The sequence below is a fragment of the Danio rerio genome, chromosome 13 (assembly GCF_049306965.1).
Source record: "Danio rerio strain Tuebingen ecotype United States chromosome 13, GRCz12tu, whole genome shotgun sequence".
In the NCBI taxonomy this organism is placed as follows: domain Eukaryota; kingdom Metazoa; phylum Chordata; class Actinopteri; order Cypriniformes; family Danionidae; genus Danio; species Danio rerio.
In genome coordinates, this window is record NC_133188.1 from 50,715,161 (window position 1) to 50,732,768 (window position 17,608).

The 17,608-nt window shown below is 36.9% G+C and overlaps 1 protein-coding gene across 5 annotated transcripts in view; it reads left to right on the forward strand.

Annotated features, from left to right (window-relative positions):
* Positions 1-17,608, forward strand: part of anapc1 (anaphase promoting complex subunit 1) — a 169,425-nt gene that overhangs the window by 15,157 nt on the left and 136,660 nt on the right. For 2 of the 5 annotated variants that reach the window (XR_012388948.1, XM_005157066.5), the window contains exons 6-13: positions 3,200-3,282; positions 3,406-3,482; positions 8,277-8,419; positions 8,732-8,955; positions 11,232-11,438; positions 14,376-14,471; positions 15,931-16,021; positions 17,288-17,353. Coding sequence is in view for 4 of the 5 variants with exons in the window: in XM_005157066.5 (XP_005157123.1) it covers positions 3,200-3,282; positions 3,406-3,482; positions 8,277-8,419; positions 8,732-8,955; positions 11,232-11,438; positions 14,376-14,471; positions 15,931-16,021; positions 17,288-17,353 (987 nt within the window). In the remaining variant the exon portion in view is untranslated. The remainder of the gene's footprint in view (positions 1-3,199; positions 3,283-3,405; positions 3,483-8,276; positions 8,420-8,731; positions 8,956-11,231; positions 11,439-14,375; positions 14,472-15,930; positions 16,022-17,287; positions 17,354-17,608) is intronic. The other 3 variants (XM_005157067.5, XM_001921133.6, XM_073920318.1) reach the window with 3 other exon arrangements.

A 17,608-nucleotide genomic window follows, 5' to 3' on the forward strand; every position in this document is an offset into this window, starting at 1 on the left:
AATCGCCGACAACTTTGTCCAAACTGATGTAGTTGCAACTAAAAACACGTTGTATATCTTTTGTAATCAACTACATAACGAGATAGAAGCCTTCAACGGTGTAGAAAATGTACATATTTGCTCACCTGTGTTTGAATTAGCAATTTCTCCTCAACTTTTTTTCTTTTTTTAACCCGGTTGTGATATTGCTCACATGACATGTCAAACAGACACAGTGCTCCTGCTAAATTTACACTAGTTTTTCCTCCATTTATTTCTTAGGTCCAAATATACTGAAAATAAGCCCTTTTAAATTCTCCCCCATCCTCCCGCTGGCCTGAAGATACCCACTGTAATAATGTTCACGGCCCTTTGGCCGCCGGGAAGGAGGAGGCGGAGAGCCGACACAGTTTTTAAATGATTTATTAATAACAGTGACGGCAGTTCCTCACGGAGGCTGCTGTCTAAACCAAAACAAACTGAAAGCAAAAGTAAAATGCCCGGGCCCGGTCCTCTCTCGGCTTCCTCTGCCATTGTTCCTCCTTTTATAGTCCAGAGCTCCTTCCGTGGGATTCGAGGCAGGTGCGCACCGCAAGTGTATCCACTTACGCGATGGCCTCACTCCGTTCCCACGGCTCTCAGCCACGCCCCCTCGCCACACCCACACTAGTGTATGCTGCTCTCTCATTGGCTGTTGGTGATCGCTGATGTTATTTTCAGTCAAAACTCATTTCACACAGCATGATTTGAGTCGCCGACAGCTCCAGATATTTACCATGCCAAATATGTCATGGGCGTCAGCGACTCCTTGGTGATTCTCTCAGATCGCGTTCTTGATAGTTCACACTGTGTGATTGTCACTTACGTGAGCGAGCACAGATTTGCTTGTGAATTTAGACATTAAGGGTGTCACGATCCTCCAAATCCTCGATTCGATTACATTTTCGATTCTAAAGTCACGGTTTGATTAGATTTTCGATTTAAAAAAGAAAAATTAAACAAAATTATAAACAAATCATACAGTAAATGAGTAATAAGTTACACACATAATTACCACCTGTCAATTACTTTTTCCGCAGGACTCGTGAATAGGCAGTGATCTGTGTCGTTATAATGGCGTCGGTAATAAAGTTGCACAACCAACAGGAACCAACCAACAGTATCTGAGGTGTTCGCTAAAATTACCAAGTACAAGTGAGTGAAAGATTGAAGCAGTCTGCTGAACCGCTGACTGCCTGGTCCCGCTCTCTCGATTTTCTTCGTCTAACGGCCCAACCCTAATACTTACAAAGCAGAGCTTGCAAACTGTGTTTTTTTTCGACAACACGAACGTTGTCAACATAACTCACTGGAAATCCAAAATACTTCCACACCGGCGACTTCATTGAAAGAGGAGAGGGTTTAAGTTCTGTGGACGTGACATGAGGGCGTGGCAGCATTGACGATTCCATTTTTTTGATTCGATAATCGAAATTGAGCATGAATTTCGATCGATTTAGATTTAAAATCAAAACCGTGACACCCTTATTAGACATTTGTCTGATATTTTTCAAAACCTGTCGGCAGGGCCGGCCCGTGGCATAGGCAGTATAGGCAAATCCTAAGGGTGCTGTACATCCAGGGGGGCGCCAGAAATGAGCGCGGTTAAGTTTGTTTTGTTTTTGATATTCCTGACGCATTCAGTGATATACGCCAATAACTCAAAAACCTCTTAGCCTAAAAAGATCTAAAGTGTGTTTCCTACAAAAAGACAAAGCTGGTTATGTTTCACAGCTGTCTTTTTCTTTTTTTTCCGCTCGACATTATGACCACTGCTCCGTTTAGCCGGGGATATGCGTTTAGCCGGGAGAGCTGAGCTACCGTCGGAAAAGTGCTTCTTTTTCTTTCGTTTTTTTTTTTTTTTTTGCTCAGTCCTGCGTGTTTTATTTTAAACAACCAATTTTCTCTTAAATGAGCACAAACAGTTACTACTGTAGTCGAATGCTTCATTCATTAATTCATTATAGATCTGTACATTCTTACATTAACACCTCTGTTATCAAACAAAACACAATGAGAGATTAATTTGCTGGTCCACTAAATAACTATAGTGACTTTAATCAATGTGCAAATACAATTAAAAGTCAAATAGATTTTATAGCTTTATTTAATTTCTGTATAGGCCATTGTTTTTAAAAGGCTAAACCTTTTATTTTATAGTCAATATTTTCTATTGTTTGCTATGTTTTCTATCATTTGAAGCTATTTGTTGTCCCATATTTTTTACATCCCAACGTTGACAGAGATGGTATAACATTGCTAATCAATAAATATCAATAATGCTATCTGTTAGTTTTAACGTCAGCTACTGTTATGGAAAGGCATAGATGTTATGGAAAATAGTAATAGTAATGTAACTACCCCATCATTACTTCCTCAAGCAAATGTGTAAATGTTAGATCTATTCAGCAATAATGTTAATTGCATTGGCATATTTATCTGACATTTTCCCAGCTTGTAGTAGTCGATCAAAAAGCTATTTAGTTTCTTATGACTATACACTAGCAGTGGAATTTACTGTGATGTGACGGGGCGCCACCTGAAATCTTGCCTAGGACGCCAAATTGGTTAGGGCCGGGTCTGCCTGTCGGCGAGTAAAAATCAGGGCTAAACTCATGCAGTCTGAACTCGGCATTAATTGTTTTATGTTAAATTCAATTTAATGTGCTGATTTAACTAAAAAGAAAAAGTCTGTTGGCGCCAGCATATAGCGCCATGGTGCTCACGACAACCCTAGTTCGTTCGTGCTTGTGGTCCTTTGCCAACCCTTCCCCTCTCTCTGCTCCCAATACTTTCCTGTATTTTCAATTTTTGAGTGAACTACGCCTTTAAGTTTTGAATTGTTTTAAACGTGGCGTCTCAGAATCATTTCAGTATTAGATGCATATTCTGAAAAGGCTACCATGTTTTCTGAGATGGATTTAAACCTGCTGTTGGAGACACAATTTTAGGACACTGAAATACAATGTGACCTACTGTTTAATGGCTCTATTGCGTTGGGATCTCTAAATAGACCATAGTAAATAGCACATGTTTCCTGTGTTGATAGTACAGTTAAAGGAAGTGTTAGAAATATGGAGTTTATTTTGAATGCCTAGTTACATTTCACACATCGTATATTTTCTGTCAGATGCAGACCTCTTATGTTTACTCTCTCATAATTTAATGGCTTCATTTGTAGGTTTCTGCACTCTGGCCAACAAAGTTTGGCCTACTTTTGGAGCGCAAAAATATAACAGTTGATGGCCACATGAGCCCCATCAGGTATGCTTGATTTACCTAGATATGTTTGGTTTAACGTGTAATTTACTCCAGCTATGCATTTGTCTGTTGTGAAAATGACTTCTCCATTGTAAAACTGCTCTTTAATGTGTTGATTCTTATCAGCAGGGAACCTCTCCCGACTTTGTTCAGCATGCTGCATCCATTAGATGAAATCGCTCCTGTTGTTTGTAAGTCCACCGGTAAGGATTAATAATTGTGTACCATATTATTTTATAACGTACTATTATGTACTTAATATAACTATTAAGTATGCAGTATTGAACATTTGAAGTGGATCAAAAATAGTTGTTGCTCAATGGTTTTAATTTTGATGAATGGTTTTGATGCATTTCAGATGTTGACTACTGTAGATTATTTTAGCTTTTTGTTTTATATTTTGTATTTCTTGTTTTCTTTTATTTAAATTTTTGTTAATTTTTTTTCTTTTTACCCAAACATATTTTGCCCCTTTTCTTTTTTTTAATTGTTTGTTTGTTTGTATTGAGTTTATTTTGTACATTTAAGTTGCAATCATTTTATCAGTTCAACTTGTTTTTTGACAAGATTATTTCTTTTTTTTTGTTTCTTTTTACCTGATGAATAGCTATTTTTATCTAATTGCATTTTACAAAAACACACTTTATACTTAAACAGTGAATGGTAGGATGAAAACATAGATTGTTGGTGCAATCAAGAAAATAATTTATAATATGACAAAAAAGGATGATGAGCTTGCAAGTTTTAGTTTAGTATTTCTTAATTGACAATTAGTGTAATTTAAATAATGTTGATAATCTGTTCTAAAATGACCTGCTTATCAACCAAAAGAGATGTAAAATTTATTTATTAATTTTTATTAATTTTATTTATCATTATTTATTTATTTTTTATTTATTTAGTGTTTTTATACGCCAAAAATTGATGCATATATTTACCAGATTTACCATGCATATATATAGTTTACAATTACCATGTCCATAAAACTATATTTAGGATTAATTAATTCATTCATATTTATTTTATTTTAAATTTTTTAAGTTTATTAAAAAATTTATTTTGTATTTTGTTTTTATTTACGCATTTCATTTTATTTGTATTATTATTATATTTAAATATATTTATTATTTATTTATTTTGTTTTTTACCTTCAAATGACATTTGTTGTTTGTTAAATACTTTATCTTTAAATTTATTTTTAATTTTTTGATTATTATTTGTTTATTTTTTATTAGATTTTTTAACATTTAATTTTTATATGTATATTTATTTATTATTGTTATTATTTTAAAAATATATTTATATTTATTTTTTTACTTACTCAAAAAAATGATGTTATGTTCAAACTACTTATTTAAAATGACCTGAAACCACACAGTTCTTGGGATTTATTTGGGGACAACTTAATTGTTTTATCTTCAATCCACTTAAATTTCTAAAAACGAATAAGTTAACATAATTCCTTCATGTTGTTGATTGTGTGGAGCCCAGCATTTTTTAACAGTGTATTTACTTGTTTATTTTTTCCTTTAGTTCCTTTAGCATCATATTCACTCTCAAAAACACGAGACACTCATGTCTCACATTTATGTTACGATTGCTGGAATATTTTACAGTCTGTCATCACACACATGATAGTCGTACATAAACAGGCCTCTATGCTTCTTGATTCAATCATGTTGCTAACGTCAGTAAGAGTCAGTCAGACTGTCCTTCTCATAATTTAATTTAAACTATATATAATATTGCATTTCCTAATAAAGCTGCAGGCCAAGCAGTCATAAAGCTGTTTTATTTACTTGGTAAAACCACACATTTAGCACTTGGAATGTATTGGAGCTTGTGAAAAGGATGTGAATGGCAACAATAATTTTGATCGTGATTTGTGTGTTTTGGTGCAACTCTCTGAGTGTTTTTTTTCACTGCAAAACTTATAACAATCACATTTTCGGTTAATCGGCAGTAAGCTTGTGGTTATTTGTTGTTCATTTAATTCAATTCGTCTTTACCTTTTACAAATGTTGAATTATATTCATAGGCTTTAAATCACATGAATGTCTATGCTATAAAAACAAGGCAATTTAATATGCTTTCACATTACTTCTGGAATTGGTCGAAAATGCATAACCTAAAAAAGGTATTTTATTGCTGTAGCGTTTTTTAACATATAGGGCTGTATTTTGACAATCCATGCGCAAAGTGCAAAGCGCAGGGTGCAAGTGCTTTAAGGTCGTGTCAGAATCCACTTTTGATAATATAAGGACGGAAAAATCCACTTTGCGCCGTGTCGCATGGTCTAAATGGGTTGAGCTTTTTTTCTTAATGAGTTATAGGTGTGTTTTGAGAATAAACCAATCAGAGTCTCATCTCCCATTCCCTTTAAGAGCCAGTTGCGTCGCGCCATAAGCGCATTTGCTATTTACATGATGACTTTGTCAGTGGAAAAACTGAACGCTTCAATAGCGAGAAAACAGTTAAACAGAGCATCTACAGCGCGAGAATGAGAGATAAGGCATCTTATAATATACTTTCGCTCTCGTGGATAGGGAAACCTTGTACGCACACATCAATTAGCCTATAATTAATTTTTTTTATTAAGTGCAAGGATTTGTTTCAAAACTTTTTCTAAATTCAGTTCTAATTTCCAGCAAACGAATAAATGAACAATAATAACGAAGTCAAAAACCTGAGTTATATCCTAAAACACATGCTGTGCCCCATATGGTCTAAAACCTGACAGGTGGGCAAAGCTAAGCTTGTTTTTAATAAAACAAATATAAATATGGATATAATAAATAATACTGCTAATAATAATAACATTATACAAAAGCAAATTGTTATGAATGAACTGAAAAAGCCTCCCGAGATGAAGAATGCATGAAGGCAGTGTTTTTTATATTTATGTAGGCTAGAAAATAATATGTTTTGTAATATTTTAATTCTTGATATTTATATATATATATATATATATATATATATATATATATATATATATATATATATATATATATATCCTTAATATTTGAATTATTTTTCATTTGTAAAGATGTTTGTGTATTGCTCTTGTGTGTATTAAGCAGTGTGTAAGTGAGGCGCATAACTAACGCGCTCTGCGCTGGACAATAGACTGACTTTGTTTTGGTCTATTGAAAAATCTATTATAGTTTCTCAAAATAGCACCGCGCCAGCAATGCGCCTCAGATTGCTTCCTTTTTAGACTAGAACGCCTATGGGCGCACATATGAGCACAAATGCATTTGCTATTTAAACTGCGTAGCGCAAAACATCAAAACGACTCTTGCGCCAAGCTGAAACTAGCAAACAACTATTGCGTCGCACCTTGCGCCACATTGCGCCGGGTGTATGATAGGGCCCATAGACTGTCAAAGCAGCTTAACATAGATGGAAAAAAAGAGAGTAAAAGCCATGATACTTCAAACATTCCAGCAATTCAGGCAGACAGGAGAGTAGTGCTGGTTTAGCTTTAGTTAAATTGAAACTCACCCAAAAATAAACATTTCTTCTAAGGATGCACGATATATCGGCGGCCATATCGTTATCGGCTTATAAATGCTATTTTTAGGGTTATCGTTATCAATCCCATGTCTAAATTGGGCCCATATTTTTAAGCGGATAAATTATGTAATTGTACAGACCTTTCTTCTTAATTTATTTACTTGGTGTGATAATCGTTGTTACCGTGCAATTTATACTTTTTCCTGGCTTCACAGCATTATATTTTGCTGATTTTGTGCACAGCCATGAGCTGTGGTGGCTTTCATACTTGTTGCGCTTGCCAGTTTACTTTTATCTGTAACAAGAGAGGGTAAATATACACTACCTGACAAAAGTCTTGTCTTCGATCCCAGTTTTAAGAGCAAGAAATAATAACTTGACTTTTTGTTCATCATTTGGAAAAAGTGGCAGAAGGTGGATTTTTCTGATGAATCATCTGTTGAGCTGCATCCCAATCATCACAAATACTGCAGAAGACCTATTGGAACCAGCATGGACCCAAGATTCCTATAGAAATCAGTCAAGTTTGGTGAAGGAAAAATCATGGTTTGGGGTCACATTCAGTATGGGGGCGTGCGAGAGATCTGCAGAGTGGATGGCAACATCAACAGCCTGAGGTATCAAGACATTTGTGCTGCCCATTACATTACAAACCACAGGAGAGGGCAAATTCTTCAGCAGGATAGTGCTGCTTCTCATACTTCAGCCTCCACATCAAAGCTCCTGAAAGCAAAGAAGGTCAAGGTGCTCCAGGATTGGCCAGCCCAGTCACCAGACATGAACATTATTGAGCATGTCTGGGGTAAGATGAAGGAGGCATTGAAGATTAATCTAAATAATCTTGATGAACTCTGGGAGTCCTGCAGGAACGCTTTCTTTGCCATTCCAGATGACTTTATTAATCAGTGATTTGAGTCATTGCAGAGATGTATGGATGCAGTCCTCCAATCTCATGATGGAGTCAGACACAATAATCATTCTGTCTCCACTGCAGCATGACTTTATATTCTATACTGGACATTATTTCTGTTCAGTGACAAGACTTTTGTCTAAGCAAAGTCAGACCTTACTGCCCTAATGAAATCATTAAAAATCAAGACATGATCATATTTAATTTTGGTAAATAAGCGTAATCTAGAGGCCTTTACCTTTCATTTAAGCCACTTTTGATACCAAATGATCAGATAGAATAAGAATAGTCAAGTTATTATTTGTTGTTCCTAAAACTTGGACAAGCGACACGCCTTTTGTCAGGTAGTGTATATAAAGCCAGCTGCATTCTTAATGCAAAACCTTTTAAATTCAATAATTTACTAAAATCTTGGATAACCTGTGCAGAAAATATATGTATTGTTGTTCAAAGCTGAAAGAACAGATCCCTAAAATGCCTGTTTTATTCAATGTTTGACAATCTTAACTAATGTAAACGGGGCCGATGTGTCATTTGTCAATGCTCTTGTTGCTCTCACTCATTGGTGCAGGTCTGTTTGAAACCCGGCTCCAGTATGTTTCAGACAGCGCTCTGAGAGTGGTGTTCACCTGCCTCAAACCCTCCATTATCATGACCTACGACACACAGCAGTGCACACACACCGTCTGGAATCTGCGCAAAGTCACATCTGAGGTACGTTTAATGCAGTCTTCAGCCCAATTCACATTGCAATGACAGATGCCAACCAACAAATCATCGGAACTTCCAAAGTTTCCAGATATTGTGTTTAGTGTGCAATATAAGTTTTTGTGAAATGTTTTCAATGTTTAGAGTTGCAATGCATTGTGGGACTTCTCAGGACACTGAACGAATTTTCTGATTGAGACAGCAGTTAAAACGGCTGACTCCCTCATCAGTGCGCTGACTACTAAACAAGAGTGCTGATTGAGACACACTCCTAGACTTGTTTGGAGCCTAAAGCCCTGTGTGTGTGTTTTATTTCAGGAGCAGAACACTGTGTTAAAGTTTCCAGATCAGTCTGGACCGGCTCACACTCCTAATGCGGCTCCCAGTTTCCTCAGCACACACCTGAGAAACGTGAACCGGCTGGACTCTCCGGCTTCACCTTTACACTGCCATGCTCTTCACAACCAAAGCCGAATCCCAGCCTCCCCGGCCCTGCACTCTCGGGTTCACTCGCCCAGCATTTCCAACATGGCTGCTCTCAGGTATGACAATGCATCAATATTGGCTATGAATGGTGTTTTTTTACATATTGTGCACAGAAATCGCAATTCAAAAATTTTATTGAAAAAATATATAATCATAAATCAAAGAATATGAAAAATATAAAGCAGCACAATTGTTTTTTATTATATTATATTATATTATGTTATGTTATGTTATGTTATACTATATTATGTTATATTATGTTATATTATTTTATTTTACATCATCATATATTGTATAATATTGTATTATATTATTTCATATATTATATTATATTATATTATATTATATTATATTATATTATATTATATTATATTATATTATATTATATTATTTTATATATTTTTTATGTTAATTATATTATATTATTTTATGTTATATTATATTATAACATATTTAGTGCAAAACTAAAACAAAAAACTAATTAATCACACTTTTTTTTTTTTTTGCAATTAATCGCAATTAATCACATTTAAAAGACCGAAAGTTATAATTTTGGCTATAATTTTGAATTTTTTCAAATGTAAAATTAATGTAAACGCAAGACAAAAACTATTTAAATTCAAACTATAATTGTTCATTAGAATTTTTGTTTATTTTGTAACACCGATTTCTTCAACATACCCACAATAAACCATCAAGATTCTGGCTTGAGTGCCATATTTATTACAGAAATAAAAACTCAGGCATGTTAATGCCATTTGAATTGAAAAACAATGGCAATAACAAACAAAAATGATTTCCATGTTGGATTCAAAGTGAACTGCAGAAAATGTCAAAACACAGGCTTTGCAAATATAGAAAATTGTAATAATAATAAAGTATTGAATACAAACAGTTGCACTCATTGAAAAGTTGTATTGCTGTGTGTTGAGAACATTTATTATTAAGCAGAAACAATTTAGCTTAGTCCTCCTTTACATTCAGCCTGTTGCTGAGACAGTCCAGTCTGTTGACATTATCGGGGGACAATGTGGCCCTTTTGTTTTGAATGATGTGAGCCGAGAGTGAGAACAGGCAGGATTACTGAATCAGCATATGCATTCGGTACCTAATTTTGTGACCACTGGTGCTGCGAAAAGGACGTAAGAAGCATCAAGCGTTAGCCTACATCAAAGGGACAAACAGGTACGCGTTGTGCGCGCTTTGCTGTGACACACACACACACACACACACAAAACGTGCGCAGGACAGCGCAGCCGGAGCGACTCCCTTCAGATTCAACGCACATGATCGCGTTCATCAAATTTGCTTAAACTAAGCGTTCTAAAGTATGGCTGTATTTCATAAGGATTCTGACACATCAACGTGAAGCAGACGCTTTACAAAACTTGTGTTAAAGTGGGAAAAACTTAATGAAACATTGGAGGGCTCATGCTGAAAGGAAAAGGAATGCGCTGACTTTGACAGCTTGCAACATCATCTGGCCCTTTCTAAGTACCTTTACATGGACACCAATATTCCGATTTTAATATGACTAAGTTAGAACTCTTATTAGAAGTCTACCATGTAAACAGCAATTTTTGATAACCTTAAAGGGTGAAATGCGGAGGTTTTTATTTCCGTTCACCATGTGGTATCAAATTCCATTAAAACAAAAGTCGAAAGTTAAAAATGAAACATAGGATATTAGATGAAACTCTGGAGGAAACGCTGACTAGCCTGGTAAGTGCTTCCTTGGTCTTATTCATATTTCTTTGCATGTTGAACACACTTCGACCACAACAGGAAAAAAACTGCAACTGTGTTAATTACGTTAAATATTTCAAATTATTTGCATGCGTTAACGCACTTAATTTGACAGCACTAATTATATTGTATTATATTATATTATATTATATTATATTATATTATATTATATTATATTATATTATATTATATTAGATTATATTAGATTATATTAGATTACAGTATATTATGTTATATTATTTTACCTTATATTATAATGTATTATACTTTTTATTTTATTATGTTATTGTATTATGTTATGTTATATTATTTTGTTATATTATGTTATATTGTTATATTATGTTATGTTTTATTATATGGTTATTATGTTATATTGTTATATTATGTTATGTTTTATTATATTGTTATATTATGTTATATTGTTATATTATATTATATTTTATTATATTGTTATATTATGTTGTTAAATTATGTTATGTTTTATTATATTGTTATATTATGTTATGTCGTAAAAATATCTAAATTTAAATGTCTCATTTTTTTCCTTTTTCTTTTTAAACATTTTTATTTGCCTGACTTTCTAAAGTCGTGCTCATTCCCCTGGCATCGCCGTGCCCTCGTTCTCTGGGAATCAGCGTTTCAACATGTCATGCCACACGCCATCTTCGCGTGGCCACAGCATCCTGGCTTCACCCAACAGCACCCTGAATGACACCCTGCTGCCTGAGATGGAGCCCATCTTACCAGACCTCTGCATCGAGCAGCTGTGGACGGAAACCAGCGCCATCTCCAGGTCTGATGAGCTTCAGTGTGCTGTCAGAGAGTATTAAATTACCTTCTATGACTGTCCTGAATTCAATAACCATGTTTCCATCCACCTGTTTTTTTTTTTTTTTGCACATTTGACATATTGCATTAAAAAAAGATTAATGTTGGGGCAATAGCCTAGTGGTTCGCGCGATGATCTATGGTGCGGTAGCACTTCAGGCTGTCCAGAGTTCAAATCACGGCTCAAGGACATTTCCCGAACCTCAACCCCCTCCACAACAACCCCCCTCTCTCCCCCACTGCACTTCCAGTCTGATTACTGTCTTATCTAATAAAGGCAAAAAGGCCAATAATAAATCTTTTAAATAAAATGCTTAATGGAAACCATTAGATGTGCATACATTTTGAAAATGCGTATGAAAGAAAATGTATGCATGCACACTACTAAGTAGGATCAACTTTTTATTCGATAACCAAATACGAGCAAAAGCTTTGATGGAAACACATTTATGATCTTAAAAATGGGTGTGATGTATTAAGGTGTGAGGCATTAATGGTCAAACCAGTGGAGCGAGCACATTGTAGAACATCTGAAACATTGTTTTGGTCATTCTGAAATCCCTCAGCCAAAGTCTGTCATCACTGTGGTTCAGAATTATCATTGTCTTAGGCAAGGCAATTTTATTTTTATAGCCCATTTCATACACAGTGGCAGTTCAAAGTGCTTTACATAAACAGGAATAAAAAATAATAAAACCAACAAAACAAATAATATAAACAGATAAAAACAGTGTTAAGACAGTTTTTTCATACAAAACACTGGTGTATCATATTTTCCCATTTTATTTTCATTATACCTCTACATATTCCTCCAGAACTAATAATCGTAGGAACTAATTACTGATTTTGATTGTAATGCATTAATGTGCACCGTTTAAAAGCGGCTTTGGAACAGTAATTATTTTGATAAGCACTATACAAATAAATAGAATTAAATTGAAAGAACTAGAATATGGCTGGGGGAGAGGCAGTGGCGCAGTAGGTAGTGCTGTCGCCTCACAGCAAGAAGGTTGCTGGGTCACTGGTTCGAACCTTGGCTCAGTTGGTGTTTCTGTGTGGAGTTTGCATGTTCTCCCTGCCTTCGCGTGGGTTTCCTCCGGGTGCTCCGGTTTCCCCCACAGTCCAAAGACATGCAGTACAGGTGAATTGGGTAGGCTAAATTGTCCGTAGTGTATGAGTGTGTGTGTGAATGTGTGTGTGGATGTTTCCCAGAGATGGGTTGCGGCTGGAAGGGCATCCGCTGCGTAAAAACTTGCTGGATAAGTTGGCGGTTCATTCCACTGTGCCGACCCCAGATTAATAAAGGGACTAAGCCGACAAGAAAATGAATGAATGAATGAATGAATGAATAGGGCTGCACAATACTGGGGAAAAACTGATATTTAGTTTTTCTGTGATATGCATTGCTATCTAGGAACCACAGTCTAAAATAGATCCGATCAGATTTGTGGAGTCACTGCAGAGTTTAACCACAATGGAGTAACTGACTGCTGTGTGATCATTTTAGGACATTTTAAAGCAATTATCTTTCAGATGAGACGTTAAAAGGGGGTCCTGACTCTCTGTGGTCATTAAAAATCCCATGGCACTTCTCGTAAAGAGTAGGGGTGTAACCCCGGTGTCCTGGCCAAATTGTCTCAATTGGCTCTATCACTGTCTCTCCACTCCACCAATAGCTGGTGTGTGGTAAGCGCACTAGTGCCGTAGCTTTCGGCTGCCGTTGCATCATCCAATGGATTATAATTACAAATTACATTTTATTCCACCACAAGAAATCGTATGTAAAATGTATTTAATTGAATTATTTATACAGGGATGACTAAACCGTGTAATTTTATCACCATAAAGCACTGATTATTTCACTTTTGTCTTTATTCCTTCCTTAGAGAATCATCCCAATCAATCTAATTGAACAACTTTCTTACGAAAAGAGCTATTCAAGCCATCTGCTGAACTTGAATTCATATCACTATAATCCCAACTCAACATTGCCGATGTGCAGATTGAGATATTACTGCTGAAACGATATATTATGCAGACCTAGTCTTGTGCGTCTGCACTCCCAAAGAGCGTCTCACGCCTCCAAAAGCCACTGTGCGTTCATTGCATTTCATCTTCTGAGGTACAAATACTTCATTTTATAAGGGAAAAAGGCTTCTCCTACTGCAGCCAAATCCATTTTTTGTTTTTATATTTGGGACCAGTTTATCAGGAAATGATGATTCTGTTCTCTTTGACTCACTCAAAGAAAGCATTGCTTTATTCGCTAATGTTTTATGCAATGTTTCAGTTTTGAGCTTCAGTTTGATTTGCATCTTTGGATGGAAACACAGCAAGTATTTTGTGTGTGTGTGTGCGTGTGTGTGTGCGTGTGTGTGTGCGTGTGTGTGTGCGTGTGTGTGTGCGTGTGTGTGTGCGTGTGTGTGTGCGTGTGTGTGTGCGTGCGTGTGTGTGTGCGTGTGTGTGTGCGTGTGTGTGTGCGTGTGTGTGTGTGCGTGTGTGTGTGTGCGTGTGTGCGTGTGTGTGTGTGCGTGTGTGTGTGTGTGTGTGTGTGTGTGTGTGCGTGCGCGCGCGCTTGTGTGTGTGCGCGCTTGTGTGTGTGCTTGTGTGTGCGTGTGTTTGCTTGTGTGTGTGTGTGTGTATGTGTGTGTGTGTGCTTGTGTTTGTGTGTGTGTGTGTGTGCTTGTGTTTGTGTGTGTGTTTGTGTGTGTGTGCTTGTGTTTGTGTGTGTGTGTGCTTGTGTGTGTGTGTGTGCTTGTGTTTGTGTGTGTGCTTGTGTTTGTGTGTGTGCTTGTGTGTGTGTGTGTGTGTGTGTGTGTGTGTGTGTGTGTGTGTGTGTGTGTGTGCGCTTGTGTGTGTGTGTGTGCTTGTGTGTGTGTGCTTGTGCGTGCGCGTGCTACAGGGAGAAAGGCTGCCAGGCGTCTAAAGTCTTCATCACCTCTGATCTGTGTGAAAACCGGTACCTGTGCTTCCTGGTCGAGTCCCATCAGCAGCTCAGGTGAACTTTTTTTGGTTTTAGACATGTTTTTAGCATGGTGTCCTTGCACATTTAAGTAAGTGTTTCTGCTGGGTTCAAGTAGGTCTTTTTTCAAGATCAAAATTTAAGGTTTTGTTAAGTAAATATATAAATAAATAAACTGCAATATACACTAACTGGCCACTTTATTGGGTACACCTTACTAGTAACGATTTATACCTCCTTTTGCCTTCAGAACTGCCTTAATACTTCTTGGTATAGATTCAACAAGCTACTGGAAATATTCCTTAGAGATTTTGCTCAATATTGACATGATAGCATCACACAGTTGCTGCAGGTATCTCCCCTGCACATCCATGATGCGAATCTCGTGTTCCACCACATGCCAAAGGTGCTCTATTGGATTGAGTTCTGGTGACTGTGGAGGCCATGTGAGTACAGTGAACTCATTGTCATGTTCAAGAAACCAGTCTGAGATAATTTACTCTTTATGATATAGCGTGTTATCCTGCTGGAAGTAGCCATCAGAAGATGGGTACACTGGTCATAAAAGGATGGACATGATCAGAAACCATACTCGGGTAGACTGTGGCGTTGACACGATGCTCAATTGGTACTAATAAGCCCAAAGTGTGCCAAAAAATATCCCCGACACCATCACACCACCACCAACCAATCACCAGCCTGAACCGTTGATACAAGGCAGGATGGATCCCTGCTTTCATGTTGATGATGCTAAATTCTAACCCTACCATCTGAATGTCTTTTTCGGACCATTCTCGGTTACTCCTAGAGATGGTTGTGCGTGAAAATCCCAGTAGATCAGCAGTTTCCGAAATACTTAGACCAGCCTGTCTGGCACCAACAACCATGCTACGTTCAAAGTCGCTTAAAACATCTTTCTTCCCCATTCTGGTGCTCGGTTTGACCTGCAGCAGATCGTCTTGATCATGTCTACAAATGCATTGAGTTGCTGCCATGTGATTGGCAGATAAGAAATTTGCATAAAGGGCAGTTGGACAGGTGTACCTAATAAAGTGGCCAGTAAGTGTAGTATTCCGTATCATTACTAGAAAAAAAAAACCAAGATTAGATGGTTATCTATGTAGGCTATATTTTGGTTCCTGTTGACTGCTAATTAAAAATAAAAGCATTTGGCTGGAAGCTTGAGTCCGCAACTCCTCTGGCTCCATCAGGCAGCCCATACCCAGGCTCCAATTTCAGCAGTCTTTTGCAACGGTTTGTGCCTGTCACGAGGCATTTTGCCCTCAAAGCGTTCAATGGGAAACGTCGCTGGCAGTCATTGGGCGACACACAGGCATTTGTAGCTCCACCTTCTTTTGAAAAGAGCACAGTTTCATTAAAATTTAAAGTAACAGTGACCAAAATGCCTCAATTGACATTATTATGGAGTATTTTGAGCTGAAACGTCACATACCTTAAAATAAAAAACCTCAATCAACTTGCTTGCCTTTTGCAGGTGTGTAAAATTTCTTGAGAGCAATGAAACGTCTCAACTGATCTTTGCAACGGTTTCCACCATCGCTGCAAAAGATGCCGCTCCTCTAGAGGTGAGTAGTTGACAATAGCCCCTTTCACACAGTGATACCGGTAAATATCCGGAAAATTTACGGAACGACTTTACCGGTATATACAAAAAAGCGCTGTTCACACAGGCGAGGACGTTACGGAAATTTTCCGGAAAAGAGCATTCACACATCCATTCCAAAATACCGGTAAATTCTGACATCATTCACCACAAATGAGCTTTAAATGGCTGCGCTTGTATTTGTAAACATTTGACTAAATTACAAACTCTTTTGATGATCAATATTGTAAACAACTTTCACAGGATCATATTCGCATGTCGAGATGTTCATAATATGTGCGTGTGGTGGCGCTCACAGGCTGTTTCATGGGCACACGCAAAGCTTGAAGGTAAACAAACAACGGCTTATCATAAGCATCTCATCGATGATTATTTGCACAGTTGGCATTAAGAAGAACATATAAACGTGATCTGACTAACTTCTAGCAGCTAAATGTGTCTGGAAAAATATTCAAAGGCTTTTATTCTCACAAACCGTGTGAACGTAAATGCGTCTGACTGTTGTGGTTGGCTAAAGCAGACGTCTCATGTCAGCACGTTTTAGACGTGCACGCGCTTATTACGGTAATCTTCCTTCTGCATTCACACAGCGCAGCATTCCGGCAAATTGCCGGTAATGTTACAACTTCTCTTTCTGGAAAATAGCCAGAACGAATTTACCGGTATTTTCAAAAAGGACCTGTTCACACATACAACCTTTCCGGAAAATTGCCGGTAATTTTCCGGAAAGGTCTGTATGTGTGAAAGGGGCTATTGTATACATTGAAGTTTATTTATATTTATAAAATTAAATATTTATATCTAATACAAATTATAAATAACTTAATATTAGTATTTATAAGTATATATCAAATATTTATTTATTTTTTTAGTATTTTTATATTTTAGATGTGGTTTCAATCGTTTGACAGCACTAGTTTCGTTCTATACTCATATTATTGTGCACAATTCATCTGCGCTCTTTAAACGTTTTTGAAAGTTATTCACGTTAAAAGTTTCCATGCGATAAATTGAAAAATCAATGTAAATGGCTAATGCAATTTCCACGCAGAGTCTTGTTTCACCAAATTCATTGAGATCAGATCTTTCTGCTTCCTACAACAATAAGTAATTTACACTGTTTAATTAATCGTGACTGCCATCAGCTGTAAAGTGTTGTTGTCTTTTCCTCAGCTGTCGTCATCAGGAGATCAATTTTCCTCTTATTTATTTTGTGTTTTTGTGAAAGGACATTCACACAATGCTGGTGCTGGAGGCCAATGGGAGTCTGGTGTTGTACACAGGAGTCACCAGGGTAAGTCTTGATTTGCGTGTGTTTTTCACCTCCCAATTGACATTATTAGTGGCCTGAATCCTTTTTCCACTTTCAGCTGCTTTATTTGCGCCTCACGATGCTGTGTCCGCCATGCATAGTTCTCTTTTTATTAAAAAAAAGCCAAAGGCATCCGCGTATTACAATTTGCACTTAGAGCGCAGCACCGGGTCTAATACATCACCCCATTCCATCATGTTTTCCACCAATCACCAGAGATTTGAAAATTGGTTCCAG